At 40.0% G+C, this 18669-nt stretch overlaps 1 protein-coding gene across 1 annotated transcript; it reads right to left on the bottom strand.

Annotated features, from left to right (window-relative positions):
* Nucleotides 1–2490: 2490 nt before the first annotated feature.
* LOC145791319 (uncharacterized) lies at nt 2491–3883 on the bottom strand. Its single transcript, XM_082871670.1, has 2 exons — nt 3624–3883; nt 2491–3274 (listed from the first exon to the last, which is right to left on the bottom strand). Exons 1-2 carry the CDS (start codon nt 3881–3883, stop codon nt 2491–2493), a joined length of 1044 nt encoding a protein of 347 aa, XP_082727796.1.
* Nucleotides 3884–18669: the final 14786 nt, after the last annotated feature.

Here is an 18669-nt window from a genome sequence, read left to right as displayed (position 1 = left end):
TTAGCCAATCGCGATGGCCATGAAGGGCGCTTCGAATTCGGAGGCTTATTTGGCCCAAACGTGTCATTCACAAAGGGTGTTTCGAATTCAGAGGCTTTTTTGTGTTGGCCAATCGTGATTGCCACGGAGGGCGCTCTGAATTCAGAGGCTTATTCGGCCCAACCGTGTCATTCACGATGGGCGCTCCGAATTCGGAGGCTTATTCGGCTCAAACGTGTCATTCACGAAGGGCGCTCCAAATTTGGAGGCTTATTCGGCCCAAACATGTCATTCACGAAGGGCACTCCGAATTCAGAGGCATATCCAGCCCAAACATGTCATCCACAAAGAGCACTCCGAATTCAGAGACTTTTTTGTGTTGGCCAATCGTGATTTCCACGAAGAGCGCTCCAAATTTGGAGTTTTTTGACACAACTAGAACTCATTGGGCAAGAGAGAGAATATTATATTATAAAAAAGAAGAAGATGTACACGGCGTAAAATCAAAACAAGCTGTCGTGTCGTACAAGTTTAATTAATGATAAAATTTGTGCAAGTGTGTGGAATTTCACGGGCGCGGCAAGCTTCTTCCATCCATGTCTTTGAGCCGATATGCCCCTGTCCCTGCGATTGAGTCAATTTTGTAGGGGCCGTCCTAGTTAGGATCCAATTTTCCGTCAGCGGGATTCCTAGCAGTGGGAAGGACTTTCTTGAGAACCAACTCTCCTAGTGTATAACGACGTAGCTAAACACGTTGATTATACGATTTAGCAAGTTGTTGTTGGTACCATGCCATGGAAATAAGGGCACGGTCTCGGCGTTCTTCAATCGGAGTCAAGTCTAAGGCCAACATCATGTCATTTCGGCCATGTCAAAAACCTTCAATTTCAAGGTTGGAAGGCCGATCTCTAGGGGGATGATTGCCTGGGTTCCGAAGCACAGAGCAAACGACGTTTCCCCTGTGGATCGCCTTGGAGTAGTGTGATGAGCCCACAGTACGCTGGGTAACTCTTTGACCTATCTGCCTTAAGCTTTCTCCAGCCTTTTCTTGATGCCATCCATAATAATCTTGTTGGTGGACTCCGCTTGACCACTGCTTTGGGGGTAAGCCGACGAGGAAAAGTAGGGCCAGATACCATAAGTGTTGCACAACTCTCGATACACACCACAATCAAACTGAGTACCGTTGTTTGAAATAAGTGCTTGGGGTATGCCAAATCTTGTTATGATATTTTTCCATACAAAACACTTAATGTCGGAATCTCGAATATGTGTTAGTGCCTCCGCTTCGACCCATTTTGTGAAATAATCCGTCGTAACAATTAGGAATCGCCTGTTGCCTAGTGCTCGTGGTAACGGTCCAACGATATCAAGCCCCTATTGAGCGAATGACCAAGGACTAGTGATTGAGTTTAACTCCTCGGCAGACAGATGAGTTAGGGGGGAAAACTTCTGGCATTTCTCACATTTCTTGACATAACACTCGGCATCGGTTCGCATGGTCGGCCAATAATACCCCTGTGTTACGGCTCACAACTAGGGGTGTGCATAATACCGCCGAAACCGCCAAAATCGCACCGAACCGCACCGCCAAGACAAATTCGTTATTATTTGCCAATTGAACCGCCGGTTTTTGGTAAGAAAAATGACAAATTCTAGTGACACTTTTATCAATCCGCCGGTTTCTATTTTTCTTCCAAACCGCACCGACCCGCACCGCTATTAAATCATGTTTTATAAGATTCTAAAAATTCTTTTTTACTTAAGTTTGCTTGTTGTTCTAGACCTTAGAATATAGTATTACATTACTACTCGAGGGGAATTCAAGATGTCAGTAATCCAAAATAAAATTGGATTCCAATTCACTTTTCAATCTTTTTTTTTTCTGGCCATGTTGCAAACTTGCATCAGCTCACTTTTCAATCTAAATACTTTTCAACAGTAAAGATTTTCAATATATTGTAAACCCTGAATGATATTAATTTTATGTATTGTATTTAATCGTTGTACTTTCCACAGATGCTTGTAATGAATTGATGGCATAGTCGCTGATATTATCATGTTGTTGCTACACTTGCTGCATCAGAAGAAAGCTTCGCAAGATGTTTAACATCATGGTATCTCTTGTTTTTTTTTTACTCTTTGATTTAAGTTTTGTAATTTGAATTATATTTTTTATAAACTGCCAATCCGCCCAAACCGCCAAGGCAAATCCGCCATTATTTGCCAACCGAACCGCCGATTTTTGATAAGAAAAATGGCAAATTCTAGTGACACTTTTATCAATCCGCCCCCTGCCATACGGTTTCTATTTTTCTCTCAAACCGCACCGACCCGCACCGCGCACACCCCTAACCACAACTGCCTTCATGTATTTTAGACAGAAGTTCCTCGACTTTATTCGGGTGAACACATTCTAAGTACGGCCCAGAGAGAGATTTTTTGTAGAGCTTTCCCTGCGGATCCAAATAGTATCGGAGGGTTTTGTTTCGCAGTTTGTGTACTTCTTTCTTATCCCGTCGGGAGCTGCTCTGAAGATAGGAATGCGGCGATAGGGTCCATCCAACTTAGACCTGGTTTGATAACGTTGATTTGAACTGATTCTGAAGAGGTAATGCTCGGCTCTAGGACAAACCCTACTTCGATTGTCTGCTTAATTTCTGAGTTGATGGTAGAGGCTAAGCATGCTAGGGCGTCTGCATGCATGTTCTGATCCTGGGTTATTTGATTCAGTTCATGGTGATCAAATTTCGCGAGCAAAGAATTCGCTGTTTTTATATAGGTTGTCATGCGGTCATTTTTGGCTGCATATTCCCCTTTCAATTGGTTGATTACTAGCTTTGAGTCATAGAAAACAAGTAGACGCCGCGCACCGAGGTGAAGTGCATTTCGTAAGCCGGTTAATAGTGCTTCGTATTCGGCCTCATTGTTTAATGTGTCGAAGCCCAGTTTGACGGCTTGTTCGATTATTGCCCCTTCGGGGGTCATGATTACTACGCCAGCTCCACTGCTACGCTGGTTGGATGACCCGGCATAATACATCTGCCAAAGGTCGCCAACATACATTCTCCAATTGGGTTTAGTTTTCACTTGATCAGACTTAAAGTCGGCGAGGAATCCTATGAATTCGACTACAAAGTCGGCAAGCACTTGTCCTTTGATGGAAGTTCTGGATAGAAACGGGATATCATACTGGCCGAGTTCAAAAGCCCATTTTGAAATGCGCCCCGATGCTTCCGCACTGCGGAGTGCTGACGAAAGGGGATACTCCGTTGGTACCCCAATGGTATGCCCCCTGAAAGTAGTGCATCAGTTTTTTTGCAGCCATAACGAGAGCAAGGATAAGCTTTTCTAATGGAAGGTAACATGTTTCGGCGTCAGCCATAGCTTTGCTCATATAGTAAACTGGTCGCTGCTCCCCAAGTTCTTCCCTTAACAGTACAACGCTGACTGCCCGGTCAGATACTGCCAGATACAAAATGAGCGGATCGCCTGCCGCATGTGTGGCCAAGAGTGGTACTGATTGGAGATAAGACTTCAAGCTGTCCAAAGCGGCCTAGCACTCAGGGGTCCAATCAAATGCTCTGCCTTGCCGAAGTGTATAAAAGAATTGTCGGCAGCGATCTGTGGAACAATTGATAAACCTGTTGAGCGCGGCGGCCATTCCCATCAGCTTCTGAACCTCTTTGACTGTCTGAGGGGATCCAAGCTCTAGAATTACAGTGATTTTCCTCAAATTGGCTTCGATTTCGTGGTGGTTAACGATGTAGCCAAGGAATTTGCTGGATCCGATGCCGAATGCACACTTAGAAGCATTCAATTTCATCTTGTACTTTCGAAGGATGTTGAATGTTTCTGACAAATCGGCTAGATGGGAGTGCTTTTCCTTGGATTTGACCACCATATCATCGATGTATACTTCCATGGTATGGCCGAGTTGTTCCTTGAACATGGCAGTCACTAATCTTTGATAAGTTGCCCCCACATTCTTCAGCCCAAAAGGCATGACCTTGTAGCAATAGGTTCCTCTTGGGGTGAGGAATACGATTTTTTCTTAATCCTCCAGATGCCTGGTAATTTGATGATAGCCCTTGTAGGCATCCAAGAAGCTCATGCGTTGATGATGTGCCGTTGCATCTACGAGTTGGTCTATTCTGGGCAGGGAAAAACAGTCCTTGGGACAAGCTTTGTTCAAGTCCGTGAAATCCACACAAACACGCCAAGAGCCATTCTTCTTCTTTATGGCCACAGTATTGGACAACCATGTAGGATAGGTTACTTTGCGAACTGCCCTGGTGTCAAGTAACCGATCTACTTCTTCAACAATGGCCAAAGTATGCTCCATGGCTGACCGCCGACTTCTCTGAATAATTGGCTTACATTTCGGATCAACGTTTAAGCAGTGTTGGACCACTGATGGATCCACTCCTGGCATCTCGTATGGGGACCATGCAAATACATCAATATTTCTGAGTAAGAAGGATACCAACTCCTGTCTTTCAACTTTATCCAAGGAAGCGCCGATCATGAAGAACTTGTCAGGACTTCCGTCAATTTCGACCTGATGCAGGGCTTCGGTTGCCTTTTCACTTGGGATCCTCCCAATGCCTTCGAGGCTCTCCCTATTTGGTACCTTATTCGAATGCACTTCCAATTCTCTTGGTCTCTTTGCAGCTAGAAAATAGCATGCCTGCGCTGATTTCTGAGAGTTGCGAATTTGTTCGATACCGTATTCAGTTGGAAAACGAAGTAGTTGGTGGTAGGTGCTTGGCACGGCTTACATCGTATGTAACCAAGTTCTGCCTATGATGAGATTATACGGCGAAAGAAGCTTGACAACCAGAAATTCTACGTCTGCTGATCTGGTGCTGGCCCGTACTGGTAGTGTGATTTTGCCCAAAGGATACTCCGGGTTAGCGTTGAAGCTGAATAACGGGTAATCAGCCGGAGACAGGTCCGAGTCGGTAAACCAAGTTTGATGAAAGTTTTGTAATACATTATTTTCAAAGTGCTGCCCTAGTCAATGAGAACACACTCAATAGTGAATCTGTTTACGCGTAGCTCGATGACGAGGGGATTAATGTGGAGATGCGTCACTCCAATTAAATCACTGTCATCGAAACTGATCCTTCCAGTGTTGTGGGGCCGTTTCGTTGGCGTCATTGGGCTATACGAGCTAGATGGCAACTGGATTGTATGCACCTCGGGTGACGCCGACATACTGTATCATATGAATTACACCAAGAGGAGGTGACTCCGGTCGTAGAGCTACTGTGTTTGTTGAATTGTTCTTTCGGACATGTTGCGTGAGACGGCTGTCTTGCACCAATTCTTCAAGGTGATCTTTCAATGCATAACAACTATCGGTGTCGTGACCATGATCTTTATGATACTCACACCGTTTATCCTGTCTTCTCGCATTGGGAGGTCCCGTCATCTTGGGCGGCTACTTGAAGAACGGAAGGTGTTGTACTTTTGACAGAATCTTATTGATCGGCTTTGTCAGCTCCGTGTATTTCTTGCCCGAGTGCCTTGTGCGCCTGCTATCCACTTGATACTGTTCATTAGCTCGATGTGAACATTGGTCGATTGATCGGCGCGAGTCACGCCTTTTGTCTCATTTAGGCAGATTTCGCCGCTCGGGGATTCTTGATGGCACGACACTAATTGGTTGAACAGTTCCCAATGTGGCCGTCTCAACGGCTTTACGTCCGGCTTTGACTCGAAGGGCATCGTCTTCCACTTTGCAGTATTTTTCGACCTTCTTCATTAATGCCCAGACGGTTTTGGGGGGACGCCTGGTTAATAAACTACGGAGGGGGCTATCAAGATGCAATCCCATCTTAAAGGTGGTAATGGCCATGGAATCATTGCAAGCATCATCTACTAGATTAAAGCACTCCCAATAGCGAGCCGAGTATTCACAAAGAGTTTCTTCCGATTTAATTTGTATGGCCCAGAGAGAATTGGCTTGCTTCGGCTGGACCTCATTAGTGATGAATCTCGCCCTGAATAACTTTTGGAGTTGGTGGAAGCTCTTAATCGATGTCGGCTCCAGTTTATAGTACCATCTCATGGCCAGTGGTCCCAGACTGCTTGGAAATATTTAACACATGAGAGCTTGGTCATAGCACGGAACGTCATCGCTTGCTTGTAATGACGAATGTGATCAGTGGGGTCTGATTTTCCATTGTAGAGGGTGAACAACGGTGCCTTGAACTTTTTGGGTAGCACAGCCTTGGCAATTCGTCGCACGAATGGGTCATGTTTATCTTCCTCATCTGAATCATCACTTCTCCCTCGTCTGTGCTGCACATATGGACTTTCTTCAAATGAGCTGGATACATCAACGCGCCCTTCCTTTCTGGGCTCCAGGGATGGTGAGTCTGAATCAGTATCATTATTGCATTTCTGAAGTCGACGTCGATGACCATCCTTCTTTCTCGAAGGTAGAACCCGGTCTTGGCATACGGTTTGTTGGGATTTCGCCACCTTCAAGGCTAAATCCTGTCGCAGGCGCTCATTCTCAGCCATTATGTTCTCCAGCCGCTGTTCAGTTTGCTTTGCCTGATCCATAATCATCTGCATTGTCTCATGCATTGAAGTTGAGGGTGAGGTTTGAGCTACTGAATCAAAGTTCAAGGCACGTCGCGCGGCGATATTCTCTGGTTCCAGCATGTTTCTTGGAGTGAGGTTATCTCTTGGTGTAGTTTCGTCAGCGACTATCGGAGAATCTTCTGTGACGCTCGCCATGAATAAGCTTGAGTATTCCCACAGACGACGTAAATTGTGGAGGAGTAGGTTTGGAAATACTCTAGGATCCTGAAAGTCGTCCTTGATCCTCTGATCGCCACCTGAAAAAGGGATTAACACTCCGGTCGAGGGTGTCGGAATTAGCACTCTGACGGACAAGTTAGTATAGGTCTCTTGTTTGCTTGAGTCTTAAGTTTCTTGGGTTTGTTCTCACATACCTTTCTTTGGTTGATGTTCCTCTATTTATATTCGCTTTTAGGCCCCAGGATCGGGCCCACTCTTAATCCATTGCGTGATTGTTCATTTGGCCCCTTCTGTCATATGCCAATTCACACTCGACTTTTTGTTCAACTGGTTCTATGGCCGATTAGTCTATTTGGCTTTGGGATCGTACAGGACGGAGCCGAATAATATATATCTTGATTTTCTAAGTGTGTATTCGACTATTTTGTATCTACCGATATTCGGCTCCCACATTCACCATTTCACTTTTTTGATGGTTCTTCACCACTGTTTCTTCATCCATTGCTTTCTTTACTGATTAAAATACTATAATTCTCACTTTTTGAAAAGAGATGTGTAAGAGAAAAGAAAAATTAAGAAAAGAAAAAGAGGAGTAGGGATTGAAGACCAAGGGGGTGTAAGGAGAAAACAAAATATATTTAATTTTGGTGTTTTGTCCTTAAGTAGAATCACCCCTTTTCAAATCCTTGTTAGCACGCTCTAATTACATTTTTAACCTTCAAAGTGTCGAAAATAGCCAACATAAATTTTTTGGCACGTCTAGTGGAACCATTTTTGTGTTGAAAATATGGTACGAACATAACAGCAAGGAGAAGAACATTTAGATAATGATGTTAAGATACAAGATGAGGGTATGCAAAACCCTACTTCTACTTCTGGCCAACCATTAGATGGTTATATCCCAATGGAAAATGATCTTTTTCCACAAATAGATGATCTTTAGCATTTTGGCCAAGTACAAGGCCAGATTTATGAGAAAGCATCCTCACAAGGCCAAACACTTAGCCAGAGTAGTAAAGTCATAAGTGAACTATCATTACATAATCATGACATGTCACATGATCAATGAAATGGTATGATGTCCATGATGAGCCAAATGATGGCTACGACCCTTAAGAATTGGTCAGAGTCATTCAGTGCTTCATTAATTCAAAGGATTGATAATAGGTTGGAAAATGTAGGTCCTAATCCAATAAATGGTGGACATAGGAACCCTGTTCAAACATTAATTCGACCTAGACCATCCCCTAGTACTAGCAAAAATAATGGTGAAAATAAAAGATGAACAACACAATCCTTCTATGAACCGGTTAAACCCACGCCACCAATTGGTCTAGAGGGCCTTATCATAGAGTGTCTACCACTCAATAAACACATGTTACGCATGTAGAGCCTTAAGTAGTGTTATTCAAATTGATGTAATTAACTAAAATAAACAAATTCATGATTTATAGAATGAGAAAACATGCTGAATATTACAATCATATTGCATAGAAATACATAATACAATAAATGGTAAAGAAAGCAAACCGAAGCCTATGTGATACCACAGTGTCCTTAAAATATATTAGCCGCCTTATCGTGGGTGTTGGAGGTACTCGACTTCTATCTCCTAGGATACGACGATTTAGACCAGCTAACGCGAAAGCACCTTCTGTTAGTTTTGGCGAACTGACAATGACAACATTCTCTCACACAGGAAGAATATATTATAAGAGGAGACTGAATTGACTACAACATGAGAGCAAAAATTATGTGTTAAACCCAAGGGAGATGGGCCTTCTTTTATACACAATAGAGGAGAGAAGTGAAACCTTCCAGCCATGAAGGCTAGCAACTAATGCCCATGAAGGCTAGCAACCAATGCTCATTACTCCTGGAGTAATGGACCAATTGATAGGAATTCAATGTATGAGTCACACACACTATAATATACATATTTGCATATCTGCAGCAGACTTGACCCAAAAAGATTAGGTTGGTGGACTACCAATCTGGCCCAGCCCAAACCTAACTCATTGCCTTAAGCCTAAGCCCAAGATCCAAGATCCACGACCTATGAACCACGAACCCGGTTCAGACGGATGGATGGGCAGGCGGCGCACGCCGTGGCAATTTCTCCATAACCAACTTGGACCATAGTCTTGGCCCAAGCTCATTCTTGAAGCATCCATAACTCCATTCCTGCGGAAAATTTGGATGCCCCAAAGGGCTCATGCCCTTATCAAAATCTTGAGGTTTAAATACCTATCAAAGTTTTCCTTTATAATCAATGTGGGATTGATATTTTATACACAATTCCCAATACCTCATTCATGAGGCCATCTTTATGAGACAAATTCTTATTCAATTCTCAATGGTTTTTTGTCATTCTTTTTGTGGTGTAAAGACCTTGTCACAAAGAATCTAAACCCATTTAATCTTACATCAACTAATGGTTGTGACCTACTTTAACTTTACATTAAAGTCACCATAAAACCATTTTTTTCAACAATCCCTCACATGAATAAAAATTGACTGAATAAAGAAAACAGACAATGTTTACAACAAAGACTCGAAGAGAGAGCACACGAACTAACCCTACATTAGAAAAGGTAGCTGTTGGCCTTGAACCTTTCGTAGTGAAAGCCTATCGGATTTACTAGCTGACCAGTGAACATGATGTCTTGAACTGTTCTGCCGTTTGTGTAAACCGAGACAATAGACCTCACTTAGAAGTTAGTCCAACCATTATTCTTGTTCTCACTTGTGTGTCCGGTATGGCCCTAGAACACTAGTCTGGTTCAGTGAGTGTTTTTAAAGAATTCAGTCTTACCAATTCTTAAAGAAGCAGCTCCACTTCGCACTCACATAGGTGACCTATATAAGGTATCTTATTATACCACGGTTGATTAGTCATATCACTTAGGTCATTAAAAGTATTAACTTAACCTTCCACCCCCATCGAGCATCACTGTACAAAGGAATAGGCAAGGGGGATTTACCTCTTCAATGACTCATCTGTTACACGAAATTAGGTTGTCCCTTTGAACCTAGATCTTGAGATCTTCAGTCAACTAGGTTGGGTTTTCTGTTCCAATAACATTACTAAAGGCCTTAACCCCATTCCTCTTGACAACATTTTTACTACATCTCGAGTTAACCCTTTGGTTAGCAGATCTGCAATGTTGTCCTTAGACTTTACATAGTCTAGAGAGACAACGCCATTAGAGACTAGTTGTCGTATAGAATTATGTTTACGACGAATATGTCTAGACTTTCTGTTATACATATGACTCTGTGCTCGTCCAATCACCGATTGGCTATCACAATGAATATAGATAGCAGGCAAAGGTTTCGGTCAATGTGGAATATCCTCAACGAACTGGCAAAGGCATTCAACTTTTTCAGTTGTTTTATCCAAAGCAATAAACTCAGATTCCATCGTTGATCTCAATATACACGTTTGCTTGGAAGATTTCCAAGACACGGCTGCCTCTCTGAGGGTAAACACATAACCACTAGTGGATTTAGAGTCATTTATATCAGATATCCAATTAGCGTCACTATACCCTTCTAGTACCGCTGGGCATCTGGTATAATGCAGCCCATAATCTCGGGTGTAACGTAGATAACCTAACACCCGCATAATGCCCGTCCAATGAGTGGCATTTGGATTACTCGTGTATCTACTAAGCCTGCTAATAGAATAGGCTATGTCCGGCTTTGTACAACTCATCAAATACATCAAACTTCCAATGGCCCGAGAATATTCTAGCTGAGAGACACTCTCACAATTATTCTTAGTCAAATATAGACTCATGTCTACCGGTGTCCTAGACACACTTGTATCTGATTTACCAAATTTGTCAAGTATCTTCTCAACATAATGAGACTGAGAAAGTACAATACCACTAGATGTTTTGGTAATCTTAAATGACATCTGCAAGGCCCATATCTTTCATGTCAAACTTTGAGTTTAACAATATCTGAGAAGTTCTAATCATATCATCATTACTACCAACAATGAGTATGTCATCAACTTATAGACACAAAATGGCATAACCTCTGTTAATGTCTTTGACATTTACGCATTTGTCACACTCATTGATTTTGAACCCATTTGACAGCATAGCATTATCAAACTTCTCATGCCATTATTTAGGAGTTTGCTTCAAACTATACAATGATTTGCCAAGCTTACAAACTTTCTTATTTTGTCCTAGAGCTGTAAACCCCTCGGGTTGCTCCATGTAGATTTCTTCATTCAAATCTCCATTTAAGAACGTTGTCTCTACATCCATCAGATGTATCTCCAGACCACGTAAAGCTACTATCACAATCACCATGTGGATGGATGTAATCCTTGTCACAGGTGAACACGTATCAAAATAATCCAAGCCTTTTAGCTACCTGTATCCTTTAATAACTAGCCTAACTTTATACTTATCAATTGATCCATCTGCTTTCATCTTTCTTCTAAAGATCCACTTGCTCCCCAAGGCCTTACTACCCGAGGTTAGATCAACCAACTCCCAAGTATGGTTCTATAAGATGGAGTCAATCTCACTCTAAATTGCTTCTTTCCATATAGGACTTTCAGATGAAGTCACAGCTTCATGGAAAGTTCAAGGTTCTCTCTCTAACATATAAGTCAAGAAGTCCGGACCAAAGGACTTTGTGGTCCTAGCCCTTTTACCCCTTCTTGGCTCATCTTCTTCCTCAGCTTGATCATCTATGTGATCATTGTCACCTTCAACCTCTTTCATGGAACTCGGAACCCCTTCTTGGATATGACAAGGAAATATATTTTCAAAGAAAGATGCATTTCTGGATTCCATGATATTAGTCCTGTGTATATCTAGAATAGTAGATTTAAACACAAGAAATCAATATGCACTGCTATATTGTGCACAACCGTTGAATACAAAGTCAATGGATTTTTAGGCTTATCCTAACCCTCTTGGGTTTAGGTACTACTACCTTTTGCATGATACCCCCATATTTGTAGAATTTATACAAAGGCTGTTGGCCTTTTTCAAAAATTTATATTAGGTCTTTAAATAATTCCTTGTGTCACAATGACTATGAAACTCTCAAAATCATATCACACTAAATACATTCCTAGAATGTCATCAACCGAATTAGACACCCAAACATATTTGGTCCAACCTATCACTCTGAAGCCAATAGTCTTACTATTATGAAACACAAATCCAGTGTTCAATAATCTACTATTCGAAACTTCATAACATGGCTAGTAGTCCTATCACTAGGAGTCACTAATTTCTCAGCATGTGGTCAGTAGACTTTCTACTACTAGGAATCACAATGTTTTAACCTGTTATCAGTAGTCACTTTACTGCTAGGAATCACAACGTCCTGACATAGGATCAATAGACTTTTTCATTACTAGGAATCATCATGTCTTGACATATGATCAGTAGCCTCTCTTGATATGTGATCAGTAATCTGTTCATTACTTGGAACCACAATCTCATAACTGTGTAGCCAGTGGTCTAACATCTCCTAAAAATTTAAAAATATATTCACCCACCCTAATGGGTTGTCTCATCTTTGCTTTCAATCAAAGCCACATAGCAATCATATATGTTATAATTAACACAAGGATAACATACTAATCGCTTCTGATTAATTCAGAGATATTATCATGCAATCTTATGATTTCTTTTAGTCACACTTGATCTCTCTAGATCTTCCTTTAAGAACCTCGCAAGGCTTAAGGTTGGCAGGTGGAACAACATTTCTATTGTCACCTCTTGAAGCCATTTCTAAAAAATCACAACAGGATTTTACTATTATGTTTTTCCAGACACTAAACTTAACACTAGAAAATCCAAAGTTAGAAATTTAATTCAAAACTGATCTCACCACTTACCTTAGAATCGAACATGGCCAAGAAAATTTCCAGGAAGACTGCAGGGGTCACACTGGTCCTACTTAAGACCCAGTTAACCTTAGACAAAACTTTCAAGAGCATGTTGACTCCTAATCCATGGGAAACAAATTTAAAATTAAGTTTTCCAAGGGATAAACCAGGTTAAAACAAACCAATTCCCAAGCAAATAAATTTTGCTACCAAAATTACACCACTCATAAAAGTTAACTGGTACTCCCGAAACTGAACCCATTATTCTGAATAAAATCAGAAAATTTTTAGCTAATGCTAAAATTTGGTCTTTTTCTCAAAACCAAAATACTTTGGAAATAATCAGATTATATCCAAAGACTTTCTCCAAACTTAGTTTTCCAACACTTTGGGAATAAAATGATTAAACCCAAAGACTTCCTCAAACCCCAAAGGTTTGAAACCAAGTCCGTCTTAGTTGTCATTTCAAAACAAATAAGAACTACTCTTTAGCTAAGACTAAACACTTTGGTTTCTATTACAGAAAACCAAACCAAGTTCTAAACTAACAAGCAATTTAAAAATTGCTAACCAAATACAAGCAATGTAAAAATTGCTACAACAATGATTAAGCAAATAAAATGCTTCTAACAATACAACCAAACAAACTTGCTTCAAAAATTAGGTAAATAAGCAACTAAATCCAAGCAAAAAATTACTTCAAATATAAACCAATGTAGACTAATCCAAATAGGATTATATATATATTTTCCCTAAACTCTTTTTCTCGCTTAAGTATTTCTGTTCAATCAAAAAAGGTTAGTAGTTCAAATTTTTATTGCAAATCCCAAATTATATTCATTTGGATATATATACATATATATATATATATATTTTTCCCATTCCCTTGCACATAGGTATTCCTGCAAAGGAAGTCAGGAGAAAACCACAACACTATACAAAGCATATAATTGAATGAAACTGTAAAAGTAATAAATTAATTTAATAGCAAAATTAAGTTAAATTAAAATGCTAGCAAATTATACAATTAAACTTATAACTCTCAAATAAATTACAAACCTTATAACTCTAAAAATTACTTTAAAATGAATTGACAAGAGTTATATGAAATTATAACACAATAATCATGTAAATAAATATACAATTAACACTTTTAATTGGCAATAGTTACAAAATAAAACTATAACTCTAAGAATTAAATTAAAATGAATCAGCAAGAATTATATGCAATTACTACACAATAAACATGTAAATAAATATAGCCAAGTTACAAAAATTTTATAACTCCAAAATTAAATTAAGATTAATTGCCATGAGTTATATATGAATTTAAATCACAATAAACTTGTAAACTTATAACTCCAGATAAATAAATTAAATTAATAGGTAAGAGTTACATATGAATTTAATTCACAATAAACATGTAAATAATTCTAATAATTAAAATCATGCAAATTATTTTACAAATCTAGAATTTCAACCAAGTAGCATGTTATCTTACACCAAAAATATAAACAGTTATTAGCATGTTGAGAATTATATAATAGAGAAGCATGCACAACCCAAAATTATACATATGCAACAGTAGTCAATTAGGATGAAACAGTAACATTCAATCTATATGAATTTAATAGTCCAATCATGACAATCATAGAAGTTCTGGGCAATTACATATGAAATTATAAATATAGTAATTTACATGGGAAAAAGAAAAATCGTGGACTATATATTCTAGATATCAAATAGACTATCTATAGGCAGAAATAATAGCATCAAATCTAGTTGGTATTTATTTATTTTTTTTCCAAAAAAAAAAAAACACCAAACCCATATCATGAATGAAAGAACCACATAGAAAACAATACAGGAGCATTCATATCATGTTGAATAAAATCATGCACTATGATACAGGAAACAGTGGCCCATACAAAACATTCTGACCAAGGTTTTTTTCCCCCCCTTTTATTCTAACACAAAGATACATGTGGTTCATAAAATTAGACCAAAACAAAGCTGGTAGCAATCAACATGAAACAATTATAGAATTCTTTAATCATGAAAACAGTAGGCTTATCTATATGCTACAAAACAACAGCATGCCTATATCTACAGTCAACGGCATACAAAGCTTTATTTGTTTCATTTCATGCAAAATATATCATAATGTGTTTTAAGATTGTTATTCAAATTGATGTAATTAACTAAAATAAATAAATTCATGATTTATAGAATGAGAAAACATGCTGAATATTACAATCAGATTGCAGAGAAATACATAATACGATAAATGGTAAAGAAAGCAAACCGAAGCCTGTGTGATACCACAGTGTCCTTAAATATAGATTAGCCGCCTCACCGTGGGTGCTGGAGGTACATCGACTTCTGTCTCCCAGGATACGACGGTTTAGACTGGTGTAGACGTGCCCCGAGGGCCTCATGCTACAGTTCGGACTCAAAATGTCACGGTTCTTAATCTGATCTCACAATGTGCGATGTGAGATTGATAAATCACCAAAGAGTCCAAATCCAGCAAATCGTTTTGGAAAACTGATTTTTGTAAAGAAGTGCCAAACATGGACTGCTTTGCCAGATACAGAGTCGCCACCTAAATATTTTATTTTGGGGGAAATTTAGGAAACCCTGACTCGTTGCCTAAGGCCACTTGTCCGTCATCACCAAAGTTGCCTCGGCTCGGGAACTTGGGTACGATTGGGAAAGGTCATCTATGAGCACCCCTGTTCTCCCGATCAAAGATCGGCCTGTACTAAACATGATATTTTGTTTTTGAAAACACATGTGTTCTTATCCCTATTAATTAGCTAGAGTTACTATGTGATGCGCACAACACACAAGTATAGACTAGATCGTCTAATTTGGAACAAAGCATCGCATATCCGTTTGTTTGGAAATGGTTTGAAGTTTGCTACTCGCAAGTAGGCTAAAACGCGGATTTCAATGAATCGTTCCAATTCAAGTAATCCAACCTTCACCCACAGACATTCAGGCAGTTTATATCACATAAGCAAATAGCCTCATGGCAAGCATGCTTTTATGGCAACAATAACACACATGCAGTATGCTAAAGCATAAAAGCTTATCTAGTACTCCAAGCCAAAACAATAGCTAGTTGGTAATCAATACATGATCCTAGTTCATGTTAAGATGGCTAATGCAACACATGCAAAATGCAACTAGAAATAGGCTCGGCTATTCTTAGATGGCATATGAGATGTGATTTAGATAATCATGTATTCAACTTGGATTTGAAATACGATGCAGTTAGTATGATGCGCCGAGCCCGGTGCATGCAATGTAGATGAATGGATGCAAACATGCGGGCATAAGTATGCTAGACAGATGAATGGATGCAAACCTACAAAGCATAAGGATGCTAATTGAAGAATGATGTAAAACTAACCAACAAAAACAGGTAAGTAAAAGGGAGAAAGACGTGGGGTTGGAAGACATGCACACACGCACGTACACTTATTACAAAATTCGCCCTCTCGAAGGAGGGTCCGAATAAATAATACATGCCAACTAATTAACTAACTAACAAGCTAATTAATTATTACAAAACCGAATTGAATAACTAGCCACAACTAATTATTACAAAATTTAATTAATTAACAAATTAACTAATTAAATTATAAAACCAAATGCTAACTAACAAGTAAGCAATTAAACAATGTTGCCTCGGCAAGTTGAAGAAGGTGAACATGCATGCTCGGTTCTTGTCCCGGTAAGCTCTCCGGATGCTTTTTAGAGGCTCTGTCTGCAGGGTGTCCTCAAGGAATTCCTGCTGAACCTTACCAAAAGCAGTCTGGGGAATGCATCAGTGGCCTGCCGGCCATAGAGAGATGCTGCCGACCACCTGCCGGCCATCAACAATGCACTGCCGGCCATCTGTAGGGCACCGCCGGCCACTGATGTGCTGTGACACCGAGCTACAGCAGAGCACAAAATAGAGGAAATGGAGGGTCTCCCAAGGGTATGTATGCACTATGCCGCCCCATATCACCTCGAAACATTAAGGGAGAGGCATAGTCGGATCCAAGACCATCAATCACGCATCCTGATGCATGATGGCCAAAGATCCAACTTGTGCAAATTAATGAGAAATGAATGCACATAAAAACACATAAGTGCCTAGAACTCTGTCATGGATAATCAAGAGCGTCGGCGACCAAGAATTGAGACACGTTTCATCACTTGAAGTACGAAACGTCCCTCGTTTCTCGTGCTTGGATTAACACTTAATCCAAATAACAATGCAATGCAAGGATGGCATACACCATGCTAACTCGAACATGCAATCATGCAATATGACTTAAGCATGCAAAATGCAGTGTAATAAACATGCAACAACATGTAATGGAACTAGCATACGACAACATGCAAAGATGGAGCAAGCATACAACAATATGTAAGACAAGCATGTAACAACATGCAAAGGATGGACTTAAACCAAAATGGACAGCGCTCAAATAGGCCCAAGTCAGTAGCCAATATGATGAATTGATGACACAAAATGCAAGACAAGCATGCATGCCAATTGGCCCAAGAATTAAGGCATAAAGAGGACAACTCTCAAGCACACTTAAAGGGTGACAAGCATGGAAGTATGACAATACTACATGTTCTGAAATGATGTTAGGAATGATGTCAAATCACACACATAACACAAGCATGGCATGCATGAAGCTCATAAACTAAAAACTAGCAAAGGGGCTTAAGCCATGGCCATACAAAGCAAGCCCCGAAGGGCTAAGGGGACCTAAAATAGTCCCAAGGCAGGTCCAAACAAGACCAAAAACAAGCTTGAAGCTAGCCAACACAAGTTAGAACACAAGTCCGAAAGGCATGAAGCATGCATGGCTACAAAAGGGGTAATACACTACACCTATTAAAACCAAACATGGCATGACATGGATAACATGAAACAGAGTTACATCATGGTATAACAAGACAAAAAATGCACTGATATGATGAGCCAAAGGCTTAGACTTAGTGGCATGCACAAAAGTTTATTCTTGAGGCATAAAGCACAAACTCTTCAAGGCATTCGAAGCATGTCAAATGCAAGTGTATGACCACATCTCATGGACTGAAATAACATTTGAAATGATGGCAAAGCATGCAAACATCACATGTATGGCATGGTAGGGGCCTCAAAACCCAAGGCTAGTCAAAGCATTTACACTATAGCTATACAAAACATGAGTGATATGGCCATGGCAGCCCAAAACAATCTTAGGACAGCCCAAAATAAGAATAAAATCATGCTGGAGCAAAGCCAAAATATGCTAGGATGATGAGTCAAAACATCATGCACATAAAGCTAGTAAGCAAGATTTGTTCTATAAGTATATGGAGCATGCAAGGGCTAACCAAACCAAACCAAAAGCATGGCAAAACATTACCAAAAACATGCTGAAATGGACTCAACATAAGCTAGAATGACATGTCAATGCATGAAGCATATGAAGCTAGTTCAAGTGATTTACACTACAAGTGTATTATGCATGCATGGAGTGATAAAGCCAACCTAAAACAGATCTAAGGCATGACCAAAAACCTACTGAAATAGAGCCAACACATGCAAGAAAGACATGCCACTTTGATGAGCCACACATGGGATTGCACTACACATGTATGAAGCATGCAAAATATGACCAAACCAACTATGGACGGACTTAAGGCAGGTCCTAAAAGTCATAAAAAAGGTCCTGAACCAAGCCTCAAAAATACGGAGAGGCATGGTCCTTTGGAAGTCCAAAAACTCAAGCAAACAAAAACAAGAAGAGAGGGGGCCACCCCCTCTGATTTGGGACCTCAAAACCACATCTCTACCACTAAAAATCCACTGGATTTCAGTGGTTAAAAGGCCAAACCAAGGCTAGCTCAAAGGCCTTAAGGCATGGCTCAAAACAAGGCCAAACAAGGCAAACAAAAGGGTTGAAGACCCTCAACAACACAAAGACCTTAAACAACTACCAAAAGCATTTAAATACAAGACTTTTGTCAGTTGAAAGCAAGGCCTA

This window comes from Camellia sinensis, chromosome 5, assembly GCF_055761805.1.
Source record: "Camellia sinensis isolate YWXY chromosome 5, ASM5576180v1, whole genome shotgun sequence".
Lineage (NCBI taxonomy): Eukaryota > Viridiplantae > Streptophyta > Magnoliopsida > Ericales > Theaceae > Camellia > Camellia sinensis.
The sequence above is the reverse complement of the archived record's forward strand: the minus strand, read 5'-3'. Positions and strand labels throughout refer to the sequence as shown.